Source organism: Silurus meridionalis, chromosome 15 (assembly GCF_014805685.1).
Source record: "Silurus meridionalis isolate SWU-2019-XX chromosome 15, ASM1480568v1, whole genome shotgun sequence".
Lineage (NCBI taxonomy): Eukaryota > Metazoa > Chordata > Actinopteri > Siluriformes > Siluridae > Silurus > Silurus meridionalis.
The window spans coordinates 5,434,175-5,455,000 of NC_060898.1; the positions used below are offsets into that span (position 1 = coordinate 5,434,175).

General features: G+C 38.9%; 3 protein-coding genes across 3 annotated transcripts; 2 read left to right on the plus strand and 1 right to left on the minus strand.

Moving 5' to 3' along the window:
- The first annotated feature begins 1,815 nt into the window (after nt 1-1,815).
- Nucleotides 1,816-6,505, plus strand: pou5f3 (POU domain, class 5, transcription factor 3). Its single transcript, XM_046867825.1, has 5 exons — nt 1,816-4,282; nt 4,409-4,520; nt 4,817-4,947; nt 5,170-5,334; nt 5,418-6,505. Exons 1-5 carry the CDS (start codon nt 3,524-3,526, stop codon nt 5,679-5,681), a joined length of 1,431 nt encoding a protein of 476 aa, XP_046723781.1. The 5' UTR covers nt 1,816-3,523; the 3' UTR covers nt 5,682-6,505.
- Nucleotides 6,168-19,157, minus strand: fut7 (fucosyltransferase 7 (alpha (1,3) fucosyltransferase)). The gene is made up of 3 exons (XM_046867826.1): nt 19,040-19,157; nt 9,005-9,244; nt 6,168-7,953 (listed from the first exon to the last, which is right to left on the minus strand). Exon 3 carries the CDS (start codon nt 7,949-7,951, stop codon nt 6,926-6,928), a length of 1,026 nt encoding a protein of 341 aa, XP_046723782.1. The 5' UTR covers nt 7,952-7,953; nt 9,005-9,244; nt 19,040-19,157; the 3' UTR covers nt 6,168-6,925.
- clic3 (chloride intracellular channel 3) lies at nt 13,109-20,398 on the plus strand. The gene is made up of 6 exons (XM_046867827.1): nt 13,109-13,395; nt 13,671-13,780; nt 15,156-15,281; nt 15,489-15,595; nt 18,100-18,275; nt 19,124-20,398. Exons 1-6 carry the CDS (start codon nt 13,360-13,362, stop codon nt 19,286-19,288), a joined length of 720 nt encoding a protein of 239 aa, XP_046723783.1. The 5' UTR covers nt 13,109-13,359; the 3' UTR covers nt 19,289-20,398.
- Nucleotides 20,399-20,826: the final 428 nt, after the last annotated feature.

Here is a 20,826-nt window from a genome sequence, read left to right on the forward strand (position 1 = left end):
TAGTGTGAGATGTCATTTTTTTATGCCCAACGCAACCCAGAGCAGGATTGAATGCTATGATGATGAATTAAGAAATGAAGTTATGACATTTGTAATTCATTCCAATGGTTTTGGGATTTTATTATTATTTTTTTTTTTTCTTCCTAGTTTTTCGTGATGGTGCTATTTTAGATGTGATATAATCCTGATAATAATTTAACCTGTTATAACTCACACATCACAGTTTTTCGATTGGGTCTTAAACCCAAGGAGAGTGATGTGATGCAATTTTAATATAAGTACATTTTTCCATTCACAAACCATTAAGAATACAACTGATTTGAAAACTGGTCATTGTGCGTCCAACGTTTGGGTGAGTGCTATGACTTGTTTCTCTGTTTCTACTCCAACAGGAATATCGGCGCAACCTCCCCCCACTGCCGAGTTGCAATAGGCCACTTAAGGGCCTCTTAAGGTGTGGCTCAGAGTCAGCGCATCGTCAGGGGAGCCGTTAAAGGCCATTGTTTGAGTGAATGGTAAGGAAGGCAGCCGTAGGCCACCCGATCAAGATATGTGGGGAGAGAGGGACGGTGGTCATCAGCTGGGTGTCAAAGCTATCAAAAGGCCATCACAGTGGCCATATCACTGACTGTGGTGCAGTCAGGCCAAGATCAGGCAGAGTCGTGCACCCAAAATGTTTTTAAGATTATAACTCGAATAGGATTCAGAGAAGAATATTGGATCGTCACAAAGATTTTTGTTTGCTTTTCTATCCAATTAAAATACTTATAATTAATTGATTATGTTTTCTAAAACCATTGACTGTGTGGCATTTGATAAAAAAAATCTAAAATACTTTAAATAAACATCATGACGAACTAATCGTAAACACCGGTTTTATGTATAAAGTGAAAGAATTTTGGCTTGTGTGTACTTGTGTGATTTCAACACTTGTTCCTGTTAAGACATCCAGTGTTTTAGTTGCATCAGGGTTTTTATTCATGTCATAATCAAATTACACCCAATTAGAAACTGCCAAATGATCACTACATCCTGCCTGCATGTGTACGCTGACCTTTAATCTTCAGAAAACCTGCCAAGCTTCATTTTTGCCTTCTTTTGAAATTTGTACTCAATAATGTAATATGAACATGCTAAAAGGAATCATTGTAATTTTGCACTGTTATGCATATTTTTGTGACCAAAAAACACTGTTCTCCTTTTAAAGAGAGTAAAAAAAAAAAAAAAAAGCCATCTGGGTGCTTTTAAGGTTTAATCCCCAGTCACCCCCTTGCTGGAGCCCTGGGTGCTTCTTGCTCTCTCTGATGGCCTTCTGAAGCTCCACTCGCTCCACTTTCTCCTCGGCTGTCTGCACTTTGCATGACAATCCACCTCCCAAGTCCATGGGCCACTACAATGCCTGCAGCAGTGGTTTGATGTCTTTTAAATCTCTTGACTGGTCCCTGGGAGGCCTCCTGTGTGTTCTTTCCACAGCTTTCCATACAGGAGACATGGGAGCAGTACTTGTGAGACTATAGCTCATGGTTTGCTGAAGGTTGTTTGATGGCAGGGGGTGGATTGTTTGAGGTTTAGAAACTGGTGGTGGTGTTAGGGGTAGTACAGGGGGGTATGAGTTGATCTTGCTGTATGTGTGTGTGGAAAGCTAATTTCAGGCAGCCTTGGGGTTTACTAGTGCAAACCAAAGTTTTGGCACCCCAGCATGCACAAGATTCATTCTTTCGATTTGTGCGTAATAGTGAAACCTTTGGCTGGTTTTTGTTTCGGGTGGAGGGAGGGAGGGATGGAAGGATGGAAGGAGGGAGGGAGGGGAGGATCGAAATCAAAGGCTAGCGGCTTTATTGTTGGCGCTGAAAAGCAGCTAATGGCCGCCCATCGCAGATTTGCACCATGAACCGGCGGGGCGCCCCGGGTTTTACGCATCAAACCCCCACTCCACCCCGCGCACCCACCCCCCAACGACCCCGTGGTGCGGCTTCCTGCCCCTATGCCGCATTCTATCTCTTTATCAATCTGGCCGACCTTCACAAGTGCACACAATTTCCATTCAATATAGACATAAGTAAAATATCACAACATAAATACAAGTTTCTTGATGTATTGCAAGCGAACAGCACTTGAGATCTCGCATCACTTTCTGCAGAAATTCTCGGTTTCTGTGTATAACAAGGTGCTTTTTTTGCACGTTTGGAGTGTGAGACCTCACACTTCATCTCTCACCTTTCTATCAGCCCTTAGCTGAACTATCAAAGACAAACATTTCACCTTTTATTTATTGATGTTGTTCTTCAGAAGAAAACACCATTTATACACCAGGGGTGTTTTGGGATAAGGAGCACCAAGGAAATTTAAGGAACAGTGCACTTTTATTTATTTACTTTTATTGATTTTCTGTATGTAAATAACTGAAAGAAGGACGAAAAGATGACGTTCAAATAAATCAAAAGAACCTCAGGAGTGAAAACAAAATTATATAAAATTCGGTTTTGTGTGCATGCACGTGTTTATAATCAGTGTTTTTTTGAAACAAACAAATACATAAATGTGAGCAATGTACATTTTTCTATTACTTATCTTGCATCATAATTTTTATTAATAACACATGAATTTTCAAAAGTGAATTATGTAAATCTAGCCAGTAAATAAAGATATTAATCCTTTTAGACCTGCTTAAATTCATATTGTGCATTTAAAATCCCTTGATTAAAATAAATAAATAAATAAAAATCATGGGCAATCTTCTGATCACTTTACCCTATCCCCTTTTCCTGTATGTAAACATTTAAATATGAAGGAGAGATCATTAAGAGGAAGTTATTATTTGTGTCCTGCATGTTTATTAAACACGTTGACTAGTTTGCATTAGAAATACAGATGCATGTGGGAATACTGTAACATGAATACAAGACTCATAGTTTAGTCAAACTCAGAGCTGACTATTAATCCATCCATACAAACTTGTATTTTTTGTAGGGGAAATGCTTATTCATGCTACATCACCTATATTGCCCGATACTCCCTGTATCTTCTCACTACATGTTTTTTGCACCCTAAGTATGACCAATGAGGAGGTTTCGTTCCCAGAAATCAAGTTCATTCACAAATACACCATCAGCTGAGCCCTATTGTGTGTGGTGACCAATGGGAGGTGAGATCATTAACACTCCAGCCTCCAACATGGATTGATTAGGGAAAGCTGAGAGTAGAGCTGCAGTCCACATTCGGAAGTTTGACCTTTTGTAGGAAGGAGGAAAGTGGTGGTGGTGGTGTTTGTGGTTTTAGTGTTGAGGTGCAGGAGTAATTCAATTGATGGCATTAAACGAGGGCTGCTCACGTTTTCAGCCAGTCTGGATTTTCTCCTGAGAAGTTCCTGGGATTAGAAACAGTACCTGGAAACCTTTTTTTTTGTATTATTAAAAAATATACATATTATTAGCATGGACCTGCTGAAAACGGCAACTTAATAGCAGTTCTTTTGAGGACATTTGTGTTCTGCGTTGTGGTGGGATTGCTTGATTTTGGGAGGATGTCGGATCGCCCAGAGAGTCCTCCAGAAGACTGCAGTAACCGGGCATACGAGCTCTCCAGGTCCATGTCCTCGTACTCCTCAGCGCCGGGACATGAAGGCCTGCAGTTTGCGCACAGCATGCTCCAAGATCCGGGCCTGCTCTTCAACAAGGCGCCTTTCAACGGCCTCAATGCTGCTCACACACAGACCTTCTTCTCTTTCCCACCGGTCGGTGGAGATTTCAGGCACAACGAGGCGCAGGTGGTTGATTTCACGCAGCCCAAACACTGGTACCCGTTTACGGCCCCTGAGTACACGGGGCAGGTGGCAGGGGCCACTGCGACCACGCAGCCCTCGAACCTGAGTCCTCCTATTGCTGAAACACGGGAGCAAATCAAGATGCCTGAGGTTAAAACCGAGAAGGATGGAAGTGAAGAGTACGGCGGCGCTGAGACCAAAGGTCAGGCACATTTTGTCGGCCCGGCAACCACCGTGCCCGCCGGCGTGTATTACTCCACTTCTGCCCCGTGGACTCCGTCTTTTTGGCCTGGCCTCACTCATCTCACAGGGGCGACTGCTGTGGCTCAAGCGCCTCCGACCCCGTCCGCGTCCTCACCTTCTCTATCCCCGTCTCCGCCCGGGAATGGGTTCGGCAGCTCTGGCTTTTACAGCGGAGCCACCGGGCAGAGCAGCGCCAACGCCGCCGCCGCCCAAGTGCAGAACAGCGGCCGCAGCAGCGGCTCCTCCAGCGGGGGCTGCAGTGACTCCGAGGAAGAGGTAGACTCGGTTCTTTCACTCTCTACTGACATTTGAACTTTGTATTTTACCACCACTTCTTACAAATCACACATTGCGTTGATCCTTTATGCACAAATACCTAAATGCAACGGTTCTTGTTTTCAGGAGACTTTGACCACAGAGGATCTGGAGCAGTTTGCCAAGGAGCTGAAGCACAAGCGAATCACACTCGGGTTCACGCAGGCGGATGTCGGCCTTGCGCTTGGGAATCTCTATGGTGAGTACTGAATCTTTTCAGGATTCTGTAGCCCCCTTCACATCTAAAAGCATCTGCTGCAAATTGTCCTTCATGATTGAGTAATCTTTGCATCATAAAGGATCTCCCAAGTTCTTCATGACCCACCTGAAGCATTTGGGGACCCTTTCTAGTTTGTGTGCTGATAAAGTTCTTAAACTATATTTTAATGTTCTTGAAACAACAATGCCTCTCTAGAACATGTTGCATGCTTTTAAAATGTTGCTTTGCATACACCAAAGAGTGAATTTGTTAATTGTGTTCTTTTAAATGTGCAGGGAAGATGTTCAGTCAGACGACCATCTGTCGCTTCGAAGCGCTTCAGCTCAGCTTTAAAAATATGTGCAAGCTCAAACCGCTGCTCCAGAAATGGCTGAACGAAGCAGAAGCGTCAGAAAACCCACAAGATGTTAGTAGGCCATGCTATGTTTTCAGTATTACTATGTTTTTCTGTATTGGAGATCTAATGGCTATTTGGTTTTGTGTTATGACTAATTTCCAAAACCACAGATCTGCACAGAATTGGTGAGGGGGAATATAATAATGTGCTGGGAGGACAATGATTACGCAACACTTTGAAGCCACGATAGCTGCAGTTTCTTTTTAGGCAATAACCCGCTTGTTTTCACAGATGTACAAAGTCGAGCGGGTTTTTGTTGACACGAGAAAGCGAAAAAGGAGGACCAGCTTGGAGGGTTCGGTCCGCACTGCGCTCGAATCCTACTTTCTCAAGTGTCCCAAGCCCAACACGTTGGAAATAACGCACATATCTGACGATCTCGGCTTAGAAAGAGACGTACGTGAATACTATATTTGTTGAATAAGGTTGAAATACGGGCTTTGTGTTCCTTTTGTGACCCGGTGTGTGTTTTGTTGTAGGTGGTGCGTGTGTGGTTCTGTAACCGCAGACAGAAAGGCAAGCGACTGGCTCTACCTTTCGACGAAGAGGGCGCCGAGGGCCAGTACTACGACCAAAGTCCGACGCCGCCTCCCCACATGGGCGGTGCACACATCACGGGTCAGGGTTACCCAGGACCCGGGCACCCTGGCGCCATGCCAACACTGTACATGCCACCTCTTCATCGACCAGAGGTCTTCAAACAGGCCCTGCACCCAGGACTAGTGGGTCATCTCTCTAGCTAAGCTGCCTGTATAGCCTTCTTTCTCCCACGCTATTGCAGTGCTGCAATAAGAGAACTCGCATGTTGCTCAATTGCTCTGGATGAAATAGACTTTTTTTTTTTTCCTTTTTGAAATAATGCTGCATTCATTCTTGCTTTGTTGCTCTAAACATGCAATGTCGATGAAACCTGAGCCTTTCTGGTTTAGAAATGAACACACCGTGTGCCAGCCGACGGTGACTCGGATCAGAGGGGTTTTTTTTTGTTGAAACTGCTTGGTGATAAAATGCATTTGCACAGCTCATGGTTTCATTCTGAAACATGATTTTTTTTTTTTTTTTAAATTTAGTTTTAAATCTACACACACCCGTTCCTTCCTGGAATTTGTTTAATGTGTGTATATAATTTCTTTTAAATTTTAAGATGAACTTTTAACTGGTGGGTTTTTTGTTTTGGTTTTTTCCCCTCTTTCTTTTGTACTTGATGGGTAAGAATAAGAAAACATTAGTCAAAGGTTTTGATCGTTTTTATTCTGAATCCTTTTGTCGAGCTAAAGAGATGGTATACGAGAATCATTTTGGCCTTTGAAAGAGCATTAAACACTGCTTCCTTATGGCCGTATTTGGTAACTTAACCCTGCATACACACATTTCTGCATTTCGAACGTTTAATTAACCCGTGCCTTATTTGCTTGTCACATATCGATGAACACTCTTGTATACAACACTGTAAATGATGTGAAATGTGCTAATTTATTGACAAGTTTGAAGTGATTAGCATTTCTGAAAATTGCGTGCATTTCCTGACTTGGAGTGTCGGTAATTAAAACGATTCTTTTTGACTGTTCGAGTCTAGTGTTTTGTCCTTGCAGAAAAGATAGTATATAATTTTTATTTTTTTTTTTTCTCTTCCTTTCCAGTGTTTTGTTACTGGCTGAAGACGAGAATGCGGGGGAAGGCGTGAGTCAAAAATAACTGAGTGCAAATTAACATGGGCCCTAAACGTAGGTTTAGTTTGACTGTAAATACCCGTGTCAGGTATTAGCGTTATATGAAAAAAAAGAGGAAACGAGGCTTATCTATGGTTTCAGATGCTGCAGCAATTCCCTCTTGCACTTCTGCAAAGGAACCTTTCTTTAAACTATGAATTACTTGACAAGTAGTTTTCTACTTGGCTCTTTTTTTTGTATAAATTGGGTTCATCATTCCTTCCTGTGCAATAAAACAAAGGGTAAACCAGGATGAGTCAGTTTAATTGCCTTTGGGGTCATGCTTCTAATGTGTGGTATATTTTATGAGACGGAAGTTGGCCATAAACCCGGCAAATGTTACAAAGCCTGTCTCTCCAATCGTCGTATAGTTTGACAGAGTAGGTTTTGCGCCAGGAGAAGTAAGACCTGTAGCGGTTTTCATCTCCGGCTATGTCTCTTAGGAATTTGGCCAGGGTGGCTATGGAGTCAAAGTCGTTGACGTGGATGAATGAGTGTGGTGGCGCGACGGCCTCGTAGTCACTTCGTGGTGGACCTAGTACTACAGGCACGGTGCCAGCCGCGAACGCGTTGCGCCATAGTTTCTCTGTAATATAGTGCGGATACACAGAGTTCTCAAAAGCGAGGTAGAAATAGCAACGGGAAATCGTGGGCAGCAAAACATCCTGGCTCAGGGGCTTTTTTACAGCACGTCCGTACACCTGCACAGGGATGAGCTTAAGAAGTTCTTGATACACGCTAGTTCTTGTGTGATGATTGTTGTAGTTACTGACCACCCAACAAACCAGGTGGGTCTTATTCTTTGGTATGACAAACACCTCGCTCTCCGCGTTGCCGTCTTTCTTTTGAATCTTCCCATACGGTACTGTAACATCTGCACCAGGATGATATGACAGGGTCAAGTTGAAGATCCCAGCGTACCGACTTAAATCCCCATTGCTTTGTGGTGCTTCTAGAGACATCCAAAGCCATCTCTGATATTCTGGTCGAGGGAGATGAAGCGGAAGCTTCTGGATGCCAGTTTTTAGCTCATAGTGATGGAAGACAACAACATCAGCGGTGGAATACTGTGTGGGGTTGTCCACCAGCCGACACCCGGAGATGCCATGTTTCTTTTGACATGTGTCATTACTCAGGCTGTATGGAACGCCAAAAGGCCAGTACCACAGAAGAATGGTAATGTTGGGCTTCTTTTCCCTGCCCAGACGCTGAAAATCAGTCATCCTCTCCAACATCACAAAGGCGCAGCAAACACCAAGGACTAGAAGCATAAGCTTTTTGTGTAACCCCGGCTTTAGCACCATTTCTGCAAAGACAAAAGGAGGGTGGGTTTTGTTTCGCATCAAAAAAATAGGTATTTACTTTATTTTATATTTGTCTGACAAATTTTGTTCAAGTAGCAGCTTGTGGTTTTGTCATTGCCAAGTCTGTTAAGAATTTCCTGAGTAAGATTAGGCCCACTGCATAATCTTATTAGGGCGGGGTATCTCACTATATACTGTATATATCATATCTCATATATATATATATATATATATATATATATATATATATATATATATATATATATATATATATGAACCAGTGTGTGTGTGTGTGTGTATATATATATATATATATATATATATATATATATATATATATATATATATATATATAAAATCACACAAAATATACTCTATATGATGCATGCATTTATATATATATATAAATGCATATAAATAAAATTTTGCATATAAATAATAATTACAAATAATTTTTTTTTTTTTACATATCAAAAATACTGAACAACTGGCAACAATGAAAAGATGATGCAAATGTTAAACTCAGCAGTGCGTATTTGCATATGGTTTCTGTTTTTCTGTAAACTACATGTATGCATGAAGCTCCTAATTCCATGTAATATAAAAAAATAAATTACCCCATTTTTTAAAAAATTTTTGGCATACCACAAAATAGTGTCTAATTCAAATGTATGGTACAATCCTAATAGCTCAAGAGCTGAAACCTTCCATGATTTTATAAATTCATTCATTTATACCCTTTAGTCATATCTGGATTAAACAGATGGTAACTCAATGAATTGGGAAACTAATGAATCTAGAACACCAGTTTACTCATCATTTACAGTCAAGCGGTCTCTGGAGTGTGGGGGGTGTTTTGTGTTTTTTTTTTTTTTTTTTTTAAGCACAATTCCAATAACTACCAACTGCATGGTTTTAATAGAAAAGTTTCAGGACAGGTTTCCAAAGACTTAATAAATTGTCCGTAAAAAGTGCCTTGCATTAAGATCTCTGCAAACTGAGATTAAAAGGACAGATTACGCAGAGGGATGCAGGTGCTGTGTGATCGCTTACCTGGAGGAGATCGTGGTTTCACTATGAAGATGCTGCATGAGGCTCGGACTGCTGATTTTAAGACGACTGTGTCTGCTTTATGTGGAAACAAGGTGGAGGGCAGAGCTGTCAAACGATCAGCAGAAACTACAGCGCAACACGCGTTTCCTGTTATGGCACTCGGTTCACATCATCTTTCCCATTTTCTCCTCCCCTTCACAGTTTTTACACCCAAAATCTTCTCAAAACGTGATTGCGCACCTGTCAGAAAAAAAACCCACACACGACAGAACGTATTGAGATAGTGGTGACTTTTTTTTTTTTAATCCATTGATTCTAAGAGGAGAATGAAGTGGTTTGGGTGTTCATAAAGCACAGTGTATCTCGAAATCTGCTCTCTAGTGCTTTGATAAGTTTATATGCTGACAAAAGTGTACTCTAAACGTCTAAAATGCAACCAGATTGGAATGACTGCCTTTTTTTCTCTAAATTTGATAAGCTTAATCCTCAAATAATGAATTCAGGATAATGATGAGTCAAAAGGTTTTACATAATAAACTAAAATATATGGAAAATTTGTGGATTAAACCAGCAATATGTGATTGTATGGCTTATGCCTTATGCACACTATATTTCACATCTCTATATAAGTGAAAAAACAGTCAGTGCCTACATTATCAAGAGATTCAGTTAGTTATTTAGGTTAGTTAGTTAGTCTTGTTCTTCCTCCACAGCTATGCCGCCCTGTCTGTAGGCACCATGAGAAAGCCACCTTCCGGTGAAAACAGCATTGTGGTTTGAAGTAATCTCAAAACCCTGCTCAAAAGTCAAGGAGGGTTTATACTCTTGTACCCTGAACCCAATATAAAGTGTTATTTTGTAAAAAAAAGTTGTAATGCCTGATTTTTTTTATCTGACCTGTAAAACATTTGCCACATCCTCCTTGTCATGTCTTTCCTCCTGCCAGGTCTAGTTTCATTTAACACAGGAAATGTCTTTTAATCAAAGTTTAAAGCAAAGTTCAACTACAGCCTGTAACACTATTCTAACCAGTACTGAACTACTACTAAATAGAATATATAGAAACCACTTTATCAGTGATGGACGCAAACCATCTACTTGAGTTAAAGTAGAGATACAGTCTGTAAAATAAAAGTAGTAGTAAAAGTGCTCCCTTTAAACTTTCACTTGAGTAAAAGTACAAAAGTATTTGACAAATGTACATACGTATCCAAAGTACTGATTTATTATGGATATAATGTCGTATTCTTGTAGCAGGACTTTTGCTTCATCAACTCATTTTAAATGAAAAAACTAATGTTACTCTTAACACACCAGTTTATTAATAGAAGGATATATATGATTCAAACACTGATCGATATCTATTACAATGATCATGAAACCTTCTTTTCAACTATTTAAAACTTCACACAAATGAGCCCACGGGTGCTGTGGCAAATCAGAGACAGGAGTTTCTTCCATCATTTATTTCTCTCAGAATGTTCTGCTTGCTGTTGAACTGCATGTTTGTAATAAGTAGGTACCACCAAGATCGGTGGCTTGCTGCGGGAGCGACCAGTTAAGTTTTTATAGGAGGAGTTTTAAAAGGAACGAGTGATTTCGCAAAATGAAGTTGAGCAAAAAGTACAATATCTCATTTTGAAATGTGGTGAAGTCAACGTTTTCCCAAATAGAAATATTTCAGTGAATTACAAATACGTAAAAAAGCTACTTAAGTACAGTAATGAATTGCATTTAGTTTGTTATTGTCCACTGCACTTGCATACACTACATTAAATATACTACTCATATATTACTCTGACTTTTTTAATTGAATTATATGATTCTCTCCCAAGTATAATACCAATTTATATTCTCCCAGTACACGACGCCTATATTTACAAATATATTCATAGCTTTTCTGCAGCATTACATAATTTTTGCACCACCTCTAAGCTTGTGACCGGGTTATTAAATTAAAAAGCAACATCATAAATCTAAACACAAATGCTTTTTATTTTTTATGCATTTTAGCTTGTGGGATTTTGTCCCGATTTAATGACGTAATGTGTCAAATAAGAGGCAAAAAAGTGAAACGGTATACTTCCAGAATATACTACAAGTTGACTATTATCATAATAAAGTGTACAATATTTTCAAAAATGTGCACTACTGATGAAAAGCTATTAGGACACCTGACTTCTTTAGCCATATGTGTGTTTAGACGCCTGGTTTGATGCAAATGTTTAAAAGAATATAAAGGAACTATATAAAAACTGAACAGAAACACAGCAGAAGACCACATCACCATTTCAGAAGACTGTACTGACTTTTCGTTCAGGAACAGGAATCTGAGGCTGACCACAGGCTCACTAAAACTGGACAGATGACGATGGAGAAACCATCCTGTGATTATTTTTCTGTACTCAAATGTCTGCTTGGAGAATTACACAAATGAGGGATTATGTGATTTTCCTTTAAATGTATTAAAGAGAAAGCACATAATTTCATTTTCTTTATAAATCATCTAAGTGCATTTCAGGGTACTTAGTGCTTTTTGAATATCCCATTTCACATTTAGTCTCCATTTGCTGTTACAATAACCTCCACTCTTCTGGGGTGTAGTCAGCATTCAGTTCCCCCATAGGTATTCTATAAGGGTTAAGATGAACCCTATAGCAGGCCACTCAAGATCTTCCACTCCAACCCATGCAAACCATATCTTTATGGAGCTGGCTTTGTGCACATGGGCATTGCCATGCTGGAAAAGGTTTGTAGTTCAATTGAAAGGAAACATTTATTTTCTACTGCATCCAGAGTCATCCTATACAATTTTACATCTCCAACATCGTGATAACAGTTTGGAGAAGTATAATATGGCAAATATGGCTGGAAAAGTCGGGTGTTCCAATACTTTTTGTTCATATTGTGTATTTCACATTATAAACCATTGTAAAAATATACAACTAAAAGTATATGAAAAACCAAAGTAAGAAAATGTATTCTATAACTATGAGATATATAAAAAAATGGATAAAAGAAAGAATAAATGTAGCGTGTGTGTGTGTGTGTGTGTGTGTGTGTGTGTGTGTGTGTGTGTGTGTGTGTGCACGCACAGTAAGAGATGTATATGTTATTAGAAAGGCAGGATTATAGATGTTTTCAATACTGAGAGGGCAAATACTAGACATTTGATTTAATTAGGTCTGTACGTTAACGCATATTTAATTCAAAAACATAAACAAAGGCACATTTTTGGAAAGCTTTCAAAAAACATTTCTGTAAGAATCTCAGCATTCAACTGGTGATTAATGTGATATTGTCCTAAAATGATTCTTATAGGCCCGTAGAGTCTCGCCTCAAAACCTTTGCATGTTCTTACTTGTGTGTTGATGGTTACCTGACACAAAGTTAATGTGTCCTATTTGGGCTGTCACACCTTATTTCTGAGTCACTATTTCCTTCTTCACCCAGCTCGTGTAATTTTCCTGGTTTCGAGTAACAAATGAGACAGCTGGCAAAAATGTGGGAGCTGCTGCACCTTGAGAGGCCAGGGTTCAAACTGCAGCGACAGTGCAGTCCATTAAAAGCTCATTTTGCGATTTTATCATTTTATTTATTTTTGTCCTCAGGAGATAAAAAAAAAGTCAAACACAAAATGACGTGTATTTGGGAATCCAGCCCGTATTTAAGATGCAGGTTGGTGTCAGATTACACAGGATTTAATCTACATACTAGCATCAGCCCCGTATGGAAAACCATGTGTAATGTGTATTCTCATAATTAGAGTGCTTATCATGTCTTCCGTGTACGTCACCAAGAGTTAAAGACAACATGTTGCTTCAAAAATGACGACAAGGGTGATAAAGAGTAGTCAAAATAAATAGTTGATTTTACAATTTGTTTTTGTTTTATGCAACAAAATGGTTCTTTGTGGCAGAGAGTGAAGTAAGACAGTATGAGAGCACTGATATATCTTAAGGCATGTCAGTGACTGGAGCTAGAGTGAGAGAATGAGAGAATGAGACAGGTTGGACAGGTCAGTCCAGTGGGCAGGTATTCTGAATGCTGTCGGGTGTGGTGAGAGACAGTCAGCGAAGAGACTCAGATTGAAACAGGCAAGATAGAGATACAAAAAAAATACAACATCACTGTAAACTAAATATTAATTGGGGAAAATTGTGTATTTTGTGCATTTTTTCTAATTTAAACTACTGCTCAGGTTTGTCAACAGATCGATCTTAAAGGACTACCATTTGGACTTATGTGGATGATTGGGCCTACTTGGACACAGTGATGTAAACACTGCTTTTCGGTTGACTAGCAAAGGTTTGACAGCTGAAGACCACAGGAGGCAAGGACACAGAACCAGAGACATGGCAGAGGCACCCAAGGTTGAGCTATTTATCAAGGTCAGAGTTTGATTTGCAACTTACAATTTCACCCAAAAAACAGTTAAATCTGTAGTACATTTCAACAATGTCTTGTCAACTGCTTGATTATTGTTTGATTACTGATTACTATTAAAATGATTACCCTCAGAAAGACAAAAAACCATAATAGCAAACCGTCTCACAGTTTTATTTGAACTTTGAATTTGGGAAACGACCAGCTACTGCTAAATGATATCTGATTTTTAGTATTAAGCCATTTTTAAACACATCTGGATATTCTTTTCCCACCACAGGCAAGTGACGATGGTGAAGGAGTTGGCAATTGTCCATTCTGTCACAGGCTCTTCATGATTCTTTGGCTTAAGGGGGTTAATTTCACCCTCACCACAGTGGACATGAAAAGGTAAAAGAAATATTACTTATTTTATATATAATTTTCTGTATGATTGAAGAGGATATTAGCGTTCAAAATCGCTACCCAACCCTGATATCAGTGATCATCTTCCCTACACCCAGCCCTAATCTATCATACCTGATAATAGGTGGTTCCTGAAAATTACAGCCTTTCTGCACATTTGCACCATGGTAGCTCTCTAGAGGTTGGGCCTGGTCTTCTGCTTCTTTATAAAGTCCTTTTATGGTTTTACATTTCTACATATTTTCCACTTCAAATCTTCTCAGAGAGGGACACTCTAAAATAGAATCATAAAGGGATCCTTTTAAAGGTTTCCCAAGAAAAAATTAACCCAGTGAAGGTGGAGGTGGAGATACGACCACTTTCACTCTTGGAATAAAGATAGTAGCCTGTGATCTCACTGTATACACACTTGTCACTGGGGTGGTACTCTTGAGGGTTTACCTGTAGCTCTTTACACCAATATAAAACAGGGCCCCCCACAAATACCTTGTGTAGTTCCCTAAAGCAGTTTCGCTTAGAACCTGTTATGAAACTCTCATTCTCTCTCTCTTTCTTTCTCTTGACAGTCTGTCTGGTCCTACATTGAATCCATGTGGATTCTTTATAGTAGCAGATTTTCTTTTCCCTAAGAATGCACCTAATGGTTATCCATGTTCCAACTTCATTCTCAAGTAAATAGCAATCTCTACAAAAGTAGATGACCAGATACAGGATTATAACTGAAAGGATACAAGGGTTAAGAACCACTTTAGTTTGATCAACAAACTCGTTCATAAAAACAGCAGTTCTTAAAGGTTTTTTCCAATTTGAACTTGTTAGAAATCACTACATCCTGTGGGAAAATCCAAAGAATCCATTATGGTGGTAGATTTTGGAAATATTTTTTAAAGAATGTACCAAGTGATAAACATGGTAAGCCACTTTCATTTTCATTACAAAAGTAATAATCTAAGATTATAAGATACAAACATTTAGCATTCCGTTGGTACCAATAAAAGGAGTATGTTCATTGTCTACCTACTTCTATCTTTTTTCTCTCAGCAGTTTTTAAGGGTTAATTCTTCTAGCTCCTGAAAGAGGTTCTACTTGAAATGATGTAGTATTGACATGGTACTATCTGCTGTAAAATTCTAAAAAGGACCATGAAGTGTTAATACACATTTGCTACAATGGTAGATCACCAAAAACTGGCTGGTCACTTTCAAGGTTTCCTCAAAAAGGGCAAACCAAAGAATTCTTTAGAGTGAAGAAGAATTAACCATCAAACCTGTTTCTGGGTGATATCTACCTTCACTCTGTCAATGAAAAAGGTACAAAGGGAAACTAATCACCATTTGAGTGCTTTGTTTTTTTTCTATAGAGCCCCAGAGGTTCTCAAAGACCTTGCTCCAGGCTCTCAACCCCCATTCCTCCTTTATAATGGAGAAGTACGCACTGACACTAACAAGATTGAAGAGTTTCTGGAAGAGACCTTGGCACCCCCACAGTGAGTTTCACTTCGCACTGTTAAAGAATTTGTTGCATTGTAATGGTGGCATTCCTAAGAATTGGTCTTGCAAAAAAAAAAAAAAAAGCAACCATGTAATACATTACAAGATGAACATTGTATGAAAGACATGATAGATTTAAAGACAAGAGATTTAATCTCTGTCTTGATAAAAGATATGATAATGTAACATGTTTGGCATTCCAGATTTCCCAAACTGTGCTGTCGCTATAAGGAGTCGAACAGTGCTGGTGATGATATTTTCCACAAGTTCTCTGCTTACATCAAAAACCCCAACCCTGGACTTAATGACAGTGAGATTTTGATTTCCTTCACATGGGATCTGTGTTATTTGTGTGTTAAGAATAAGGAATGGGTGATGTAGGTATTCGCATGAATATGGCCAAGTAGGTGACGTATTAACGCGTTAATTCATATTTATATATAAATACTCAAAAAATGTAATCTCGTTAAATCGCATAATTGTCATGAGTTGATCCCCATTTTTTATCTGTTTTTTAATTAAAACTTAAACAAAATCAGCATAGAGCAGGAGGACAAAATATTCTTGTAAATGTTTAAGTAATTATGATGTTTTTTAATTATGTAAATTATTAGGACACCAAACTTTTGCTATGTTTCCACACGGACAGTTTTAATCGCTGGATTTGTGCATCATGCTTGATTTGAGGCACATCAGTAAAAGAACATTTTTTTTATTTTATTTTAATTTTATTTGACATTTTTTACATTAATTGCACGTTAAAATTTGTGCCGGTAAATTTTTTTTTGCGATAACGTGGTACATTTTTACAGCCATACAGTGATGTGAAAAAGGGTTCCTTCCTTATTTTTTTGCATGTTTGTCACACTTTAATGTTTCAGATCACCAGACTAATTTAAATATTAGTAAAAGATAAGACAAGTAAACACAACATGCAGTTTTTAAATGAAGGTTTTTATTACTGAGGGAAAACAAAATCCAAAACTACATGGCCCTGTGTGAAAAAGTGTTTGCCCCAGGTTAAAACTTTGGTTTATCAAACCTGAGTTCAATTTCTTTAGCCACACCCAGGCCTGATTACTGCCACTCCAGTTCACAATCAATAAATCTCTTAAATAGAACCTGCCTGACAAAATGAAGTAGACCAAAAGATGCTCGAAAGCTAGACATCATGCTGAGATCCAAAGAAATTCAGAAACAAATGAGAAAGAAAGTAATTGAGATCTATCAGTCTGGAAAAGGTTATAAAGCCATTTCTAAAGCTTTGGGGCTCCAGCGAACCACAGTGAGAGCCATTATTCACAAATAGCAAAAACTGGAATGGAACAGTGGAGAACCTTCCCAGGAGTGGCCGGCCGACCAAAATTACCCCAAGAGCACAGTGACAACTCATCCACAGGTCACAAAAGACCCCACAACAACATCCAAAGAACTGCAGGCCTCACTTGCCTCAGTTAAGGTCAGTGTTCATGACTCCACCATAAGAAAGAGACTGGGCAAAAAATGGTCTGCATGGCAGAGTTCCAAGAGGAAAACCTCTGCTGAGCAAAAAGAACATAAAGGCTTGTCCCAGTTTTGCCAGAAAACATCTTGATGATCCCCAGGACTTTTGGAAAAATACTTTGTAGACTAACAAGACAAACGTTTAACTTTTTAGAAGGCGTGTGTCCCATTACGTCTGGCGTAAACTATTATTGCATTTCAGAAAATTAACATCATACCAACATTAAAATATGGTGGTGGTAGTGTGATGGTCTGGGGCTGTTTTGCTGCTTCAGGACCTGGAAGACTTTCTGTGATAAATAGAACCATGAATTCTGCTGTTTAACATAAAATCCTGAAGGAGAATGTCTGGCCATCTGTTAGTGACCTCAAGCTGAACCGAACTTGGGTTCTGCAGCAGGACAATGATCCAAAACACACCAGCAAGTCCACCTCTGAATGGCTGAAGAAAAAATTAAGACTTTGGATTGGCCTAGTCAAAGTCCTGACCTGAATCTTATTTAGATGCAGTTGCATGACCTTAAAAAGGCGGTTCATGCTCGAAAACCCTCCAATGTGGCTGAATTACAGCAATTTTGCATAGATGAGTGGCCAAAATTTCTCCACAGCGCTGTAACAGACTCATTGCAAGTTATTGCAAACGCTTGATTGCAGTTGTTGCTGCTAAAGGTGGCCCAACCAGTTATTAGGTTTAGGGGCAAACACTTTTTCACATAGGGCCATGTAGTTTTGGATTTTGTTTTCTCTCATTAATAAAAACCTTCATTTAAAAACTGCATGTTGTGTTTACTTGTGTTATATTTTACTAATATTTGAATTACCGTAGTTTGATGATCTGAAACACTAAAGTGTGACAAACATGCAACAATTTTTCACACCAAAGGTGCAAAAACTACTGTTTACATCAGAAAATGTGGCAATATGAGTCATCTTTCAATATAATACTGATTCCTGTGAAAGGGCATCTGTTGCATAAGGTGGTCATAAGGTGATGTTTTGCTGATATGGTTTAAAACCACCTGTCCTTTTAGAACAGAAATGTAAATTTCTCTATACAAAGGACTGGTGTGGGTGCAGGTTTTCATTCCGACCAAACAAGGGCCACAGGTTGGAACTCTTGCTTGGTTGGAATGAAAACCTGCACACACACTGGCCCTTTGTGAAAAAGATTGGGCTTACTAATATACTTTCTAATGGTTTTTCCTTCAAAAACTGCATATATATATATATATATATATATATATATATATATATATATATATATATATATATATATATATATATATTAACTTTATTTGTATGGCTTTGCAGTGCTGGAAAAGAAATTTCTGAAGAGTCTGATGAAACTGGATCAGTACCTGCTCACCCCTCTTCCATACGAGTTGGATAAGAACCCGAATTTAACTCAGTCTTCTCGAACCTACCTGGATGGAGACTCACTCACTCTTGCTGATTGCAACCTTCTACCCAAGCTACATATCGTCAAGGTTTTAAAGATTATGTCTTGTATTCTGTTTTTGTCATAATAGGTGTGATTTTTGCTAAGTGGTTGCTAAAAAATAGCTTTAAATAAAGCAAATGCTACGAAAATGCTCTTAAAGTCATGTGAGGAATCAGAATGCAAAAAAAGAAGCCTTTCCACTACTGCTCGCAGACTTCTGGACCCCACTGTATTTTCATTTGTCATTGCCTTCTATTTAAAGAAACTCGTCTCTGAAAGCATTTCCAAGACCTGGCAGCTTTTCCCTGGTGCACAACAGGCGCCTAACAGAAAAGCTCTGACACTCTCAGGATTTCAACCTCAACTTTCAGATTACGAGTGCAGAAGTGGAACATGCTAAACAAACATTGTCCCATTTGTTGCTTTCCAATTTTTTTCTATCTATTTTCAATGCTTAAGTTATCGCCAAAAATGTAATACAACCCATGGGCCAATCGGTAAACAAATCTGAAATGGTTGAGAGTTTCAGCTTACTAAAAGCTCTGCCTTTTTTCCTGTCTCATCAGACATTATAAAGGCTACAGTGAAGTCGCAAATCTATATATAGCTTTTCCCTGCCAAAACACCATTTAGATAGATAGATAGATAGATAGATAGATAGATAGATAGATAGATAGATAGATAGATAGATAGATAGATGCAGTTTTAGTCTTAAGTAAGATAGTAAAATCTATAGTATTTTTCCTTTCTCTTTCCTTAGTTTATAGTATTTCTTACATGCAGCACAGCATGCAGTCAGCATATACCCACCATATCTGTCAGGGATTATACCCATGCTCTTGCTGAAGTCACTCTTGGAACTTGATGCAATGTTTTCTTGCTTTCTCTCCTCAGGTTGTGTGTCGGAAATATCGTGATTTTGGGATCCCTGCAGCCCTCACTGGCCTAAGTAAGTACTTAGAGAAAGCCTACCAGCGGGAAGAGTTTCGCTGCACGTGCCCCAATGACGCAGAGATCCTGCTTGCCTACCACTCAGTGGCCAAATATCTCAACAAGTAGATCACGTAATGGAGCGGTTCTTTGGCAAGCTTGAATCGTACAGTTTGTCATGTAACTTAAATCCTATGTTAGACGTTTCAAATCACTTGTGGTTTGTAGGTGGAGGTTTATTTTTTTGTACAAATGAGACAATATATGCATTGTGTGTATTTGCTGCCTTCTTTGTTTCATATTTTCATGTTAGCCTATCTATTGTTATTACTTTTGGTGCTGCTATATTCTCTGCATATACATATGGAATCATTTGTCTCTACAATTGACAGTGTAAAAAAAATATTTAACCATTTGAGTTTTCTATCACTTCCTGGTGATTTTTTTTTTATGGTTTGTAATAGTTATGAATGGCATGTGTACGGTGGATCACAGTGAAAATGGTTCGAATAATTCTAGATTAGTTTGAAGGTGCTTGATGAGCTTGAATGTGCCCTACAGGACTCTCCGTGACGAGCTTGCAGAAGTGAGTTGTTGTTTAATGTTGATTTAATGTATCTAATAGACTTTGCTTCAATTACTATGGGCTGCAGACTTTCTTTGAGAAACCATTCATGGATATCAATAAAGGATGCGCACACCATTAGCAAACAAAAATGAAATTAATTAGGCGGCACAGAGACACAGCAGTGGGTGTTGCTCCCTCACAGTTACAGGGTCACCAGGTCGGTTTTACTGTCTGTGTAGAGATTTGCATGTGTTCCTCCTTCAGGGTTTCCTCAAGGTTGACTGGTTTTTTCCTCAATGGCCTAAAGCATGTCAGTAAGTGGCAGTTATGTTCAATTGCCTGTAGGTGTAAATGGTGATAGATGGACAAACAGTGTTACTAGAATAGGCTCTGGATCCAATGCCATATTCATCTCTCGAGATAAAGCTGTTAGTAAAGATGAACAAATTCAATTGCATTACATATTTGCAAGACCTCAAAACTGAATCAAGAATGTGGACCAAATGGTGTGGTGGGAAAACTTTTAATGGAAACCATTTGGGCAATTTTATATTATTGTTTTTAGTTACTTTCTTTCTTTCTTTTTACAAGACGACATTAAATTCTGTGTACAAGAAAAAAGCATGGACATGACAAATAATAAAATAAATAAAAATGTGAATAAAAAGCTGTGTTGGTGTATCTTGTACATCTTTATTTGCACCCATTTGCGATCTAAGTGATCTAAGTGCTAATCAAGTTGTTTTGTCAAGTCAAGTATGCATTTATTGTATAATTGTATGCATTTGCAATTGTATTTATATGCAATTGTATGCATTTTAACTATACAGTATACAGTCGAGTACACAGTGAAAAGATACCAACCTACCCGAAAACACAGAACTACACTAATTGTTGCTCTCCACAAAGATGGCCGAGGCTATCAGAAGATCGGTAACACCCTGAAACCGAGTTACAGCACATTGGCCATCGTGTTTTCTAATATCATTAGAAAACACTATCTCATTTCAATTATATGCTGATGACATCCAATTATACGTTCATTCAGACCATATTCACTCAGTGTGCTCCAGGCCCTGTCCGGCTGATTAACTGACAT

Bases quoted from the DNA above. Each gene is read 5' to 3' on its own strand.
- fut7 (XM_046867826.1), bottom strand. From the start codon at position 7,951: ATGGTGCTAAAGCCGGGGTTACACAAAAAGCTTATGCTTCTAGTCCTT.
- pou5f3 (XM_046867825.1), top strand. From the start codon at position 3,524: ATGTCGGATCGCCCAGAGAGTCCTCCAGAAGACTGCAGTAACCGGGCA. The intron at 4,283-4,408 runs GTAGACTCGGTT...TCTTGTTTTCAG, and splicing joins GCAGTGACTCCGAGGAAGAG to GAGACTTTGACCACAGAGGA. The intron at 5,335-5,417 runs GTACGTGAATAC...GTTTTGTTGTAG, and splicing joins ATCTCGGCTTAGAAAGAGAC to GTGGTGCGTGTGTGGTTCTG.
- clic3 (XM_046867827.1), top strand. From the start codon at position 13,360: ATGGCAGAGGCACCCAAGGTTGAGCTATTTATCAAG. The intron at 13,396-13,670 runs GTCAGAGTTTGA...TTCCCACCACAG, and splicing joins AGGTTGAGCTATTTATCAAG to GCAAGTGACGATGGTGAAGG. The intron at 18,276-19,123 runs GTTTTAAAGATT...TTCTCTCCTCAG, and splicing joins CCAAGCTACATATCGTCAAG to GTTGTGTGTCGGAAATATCG.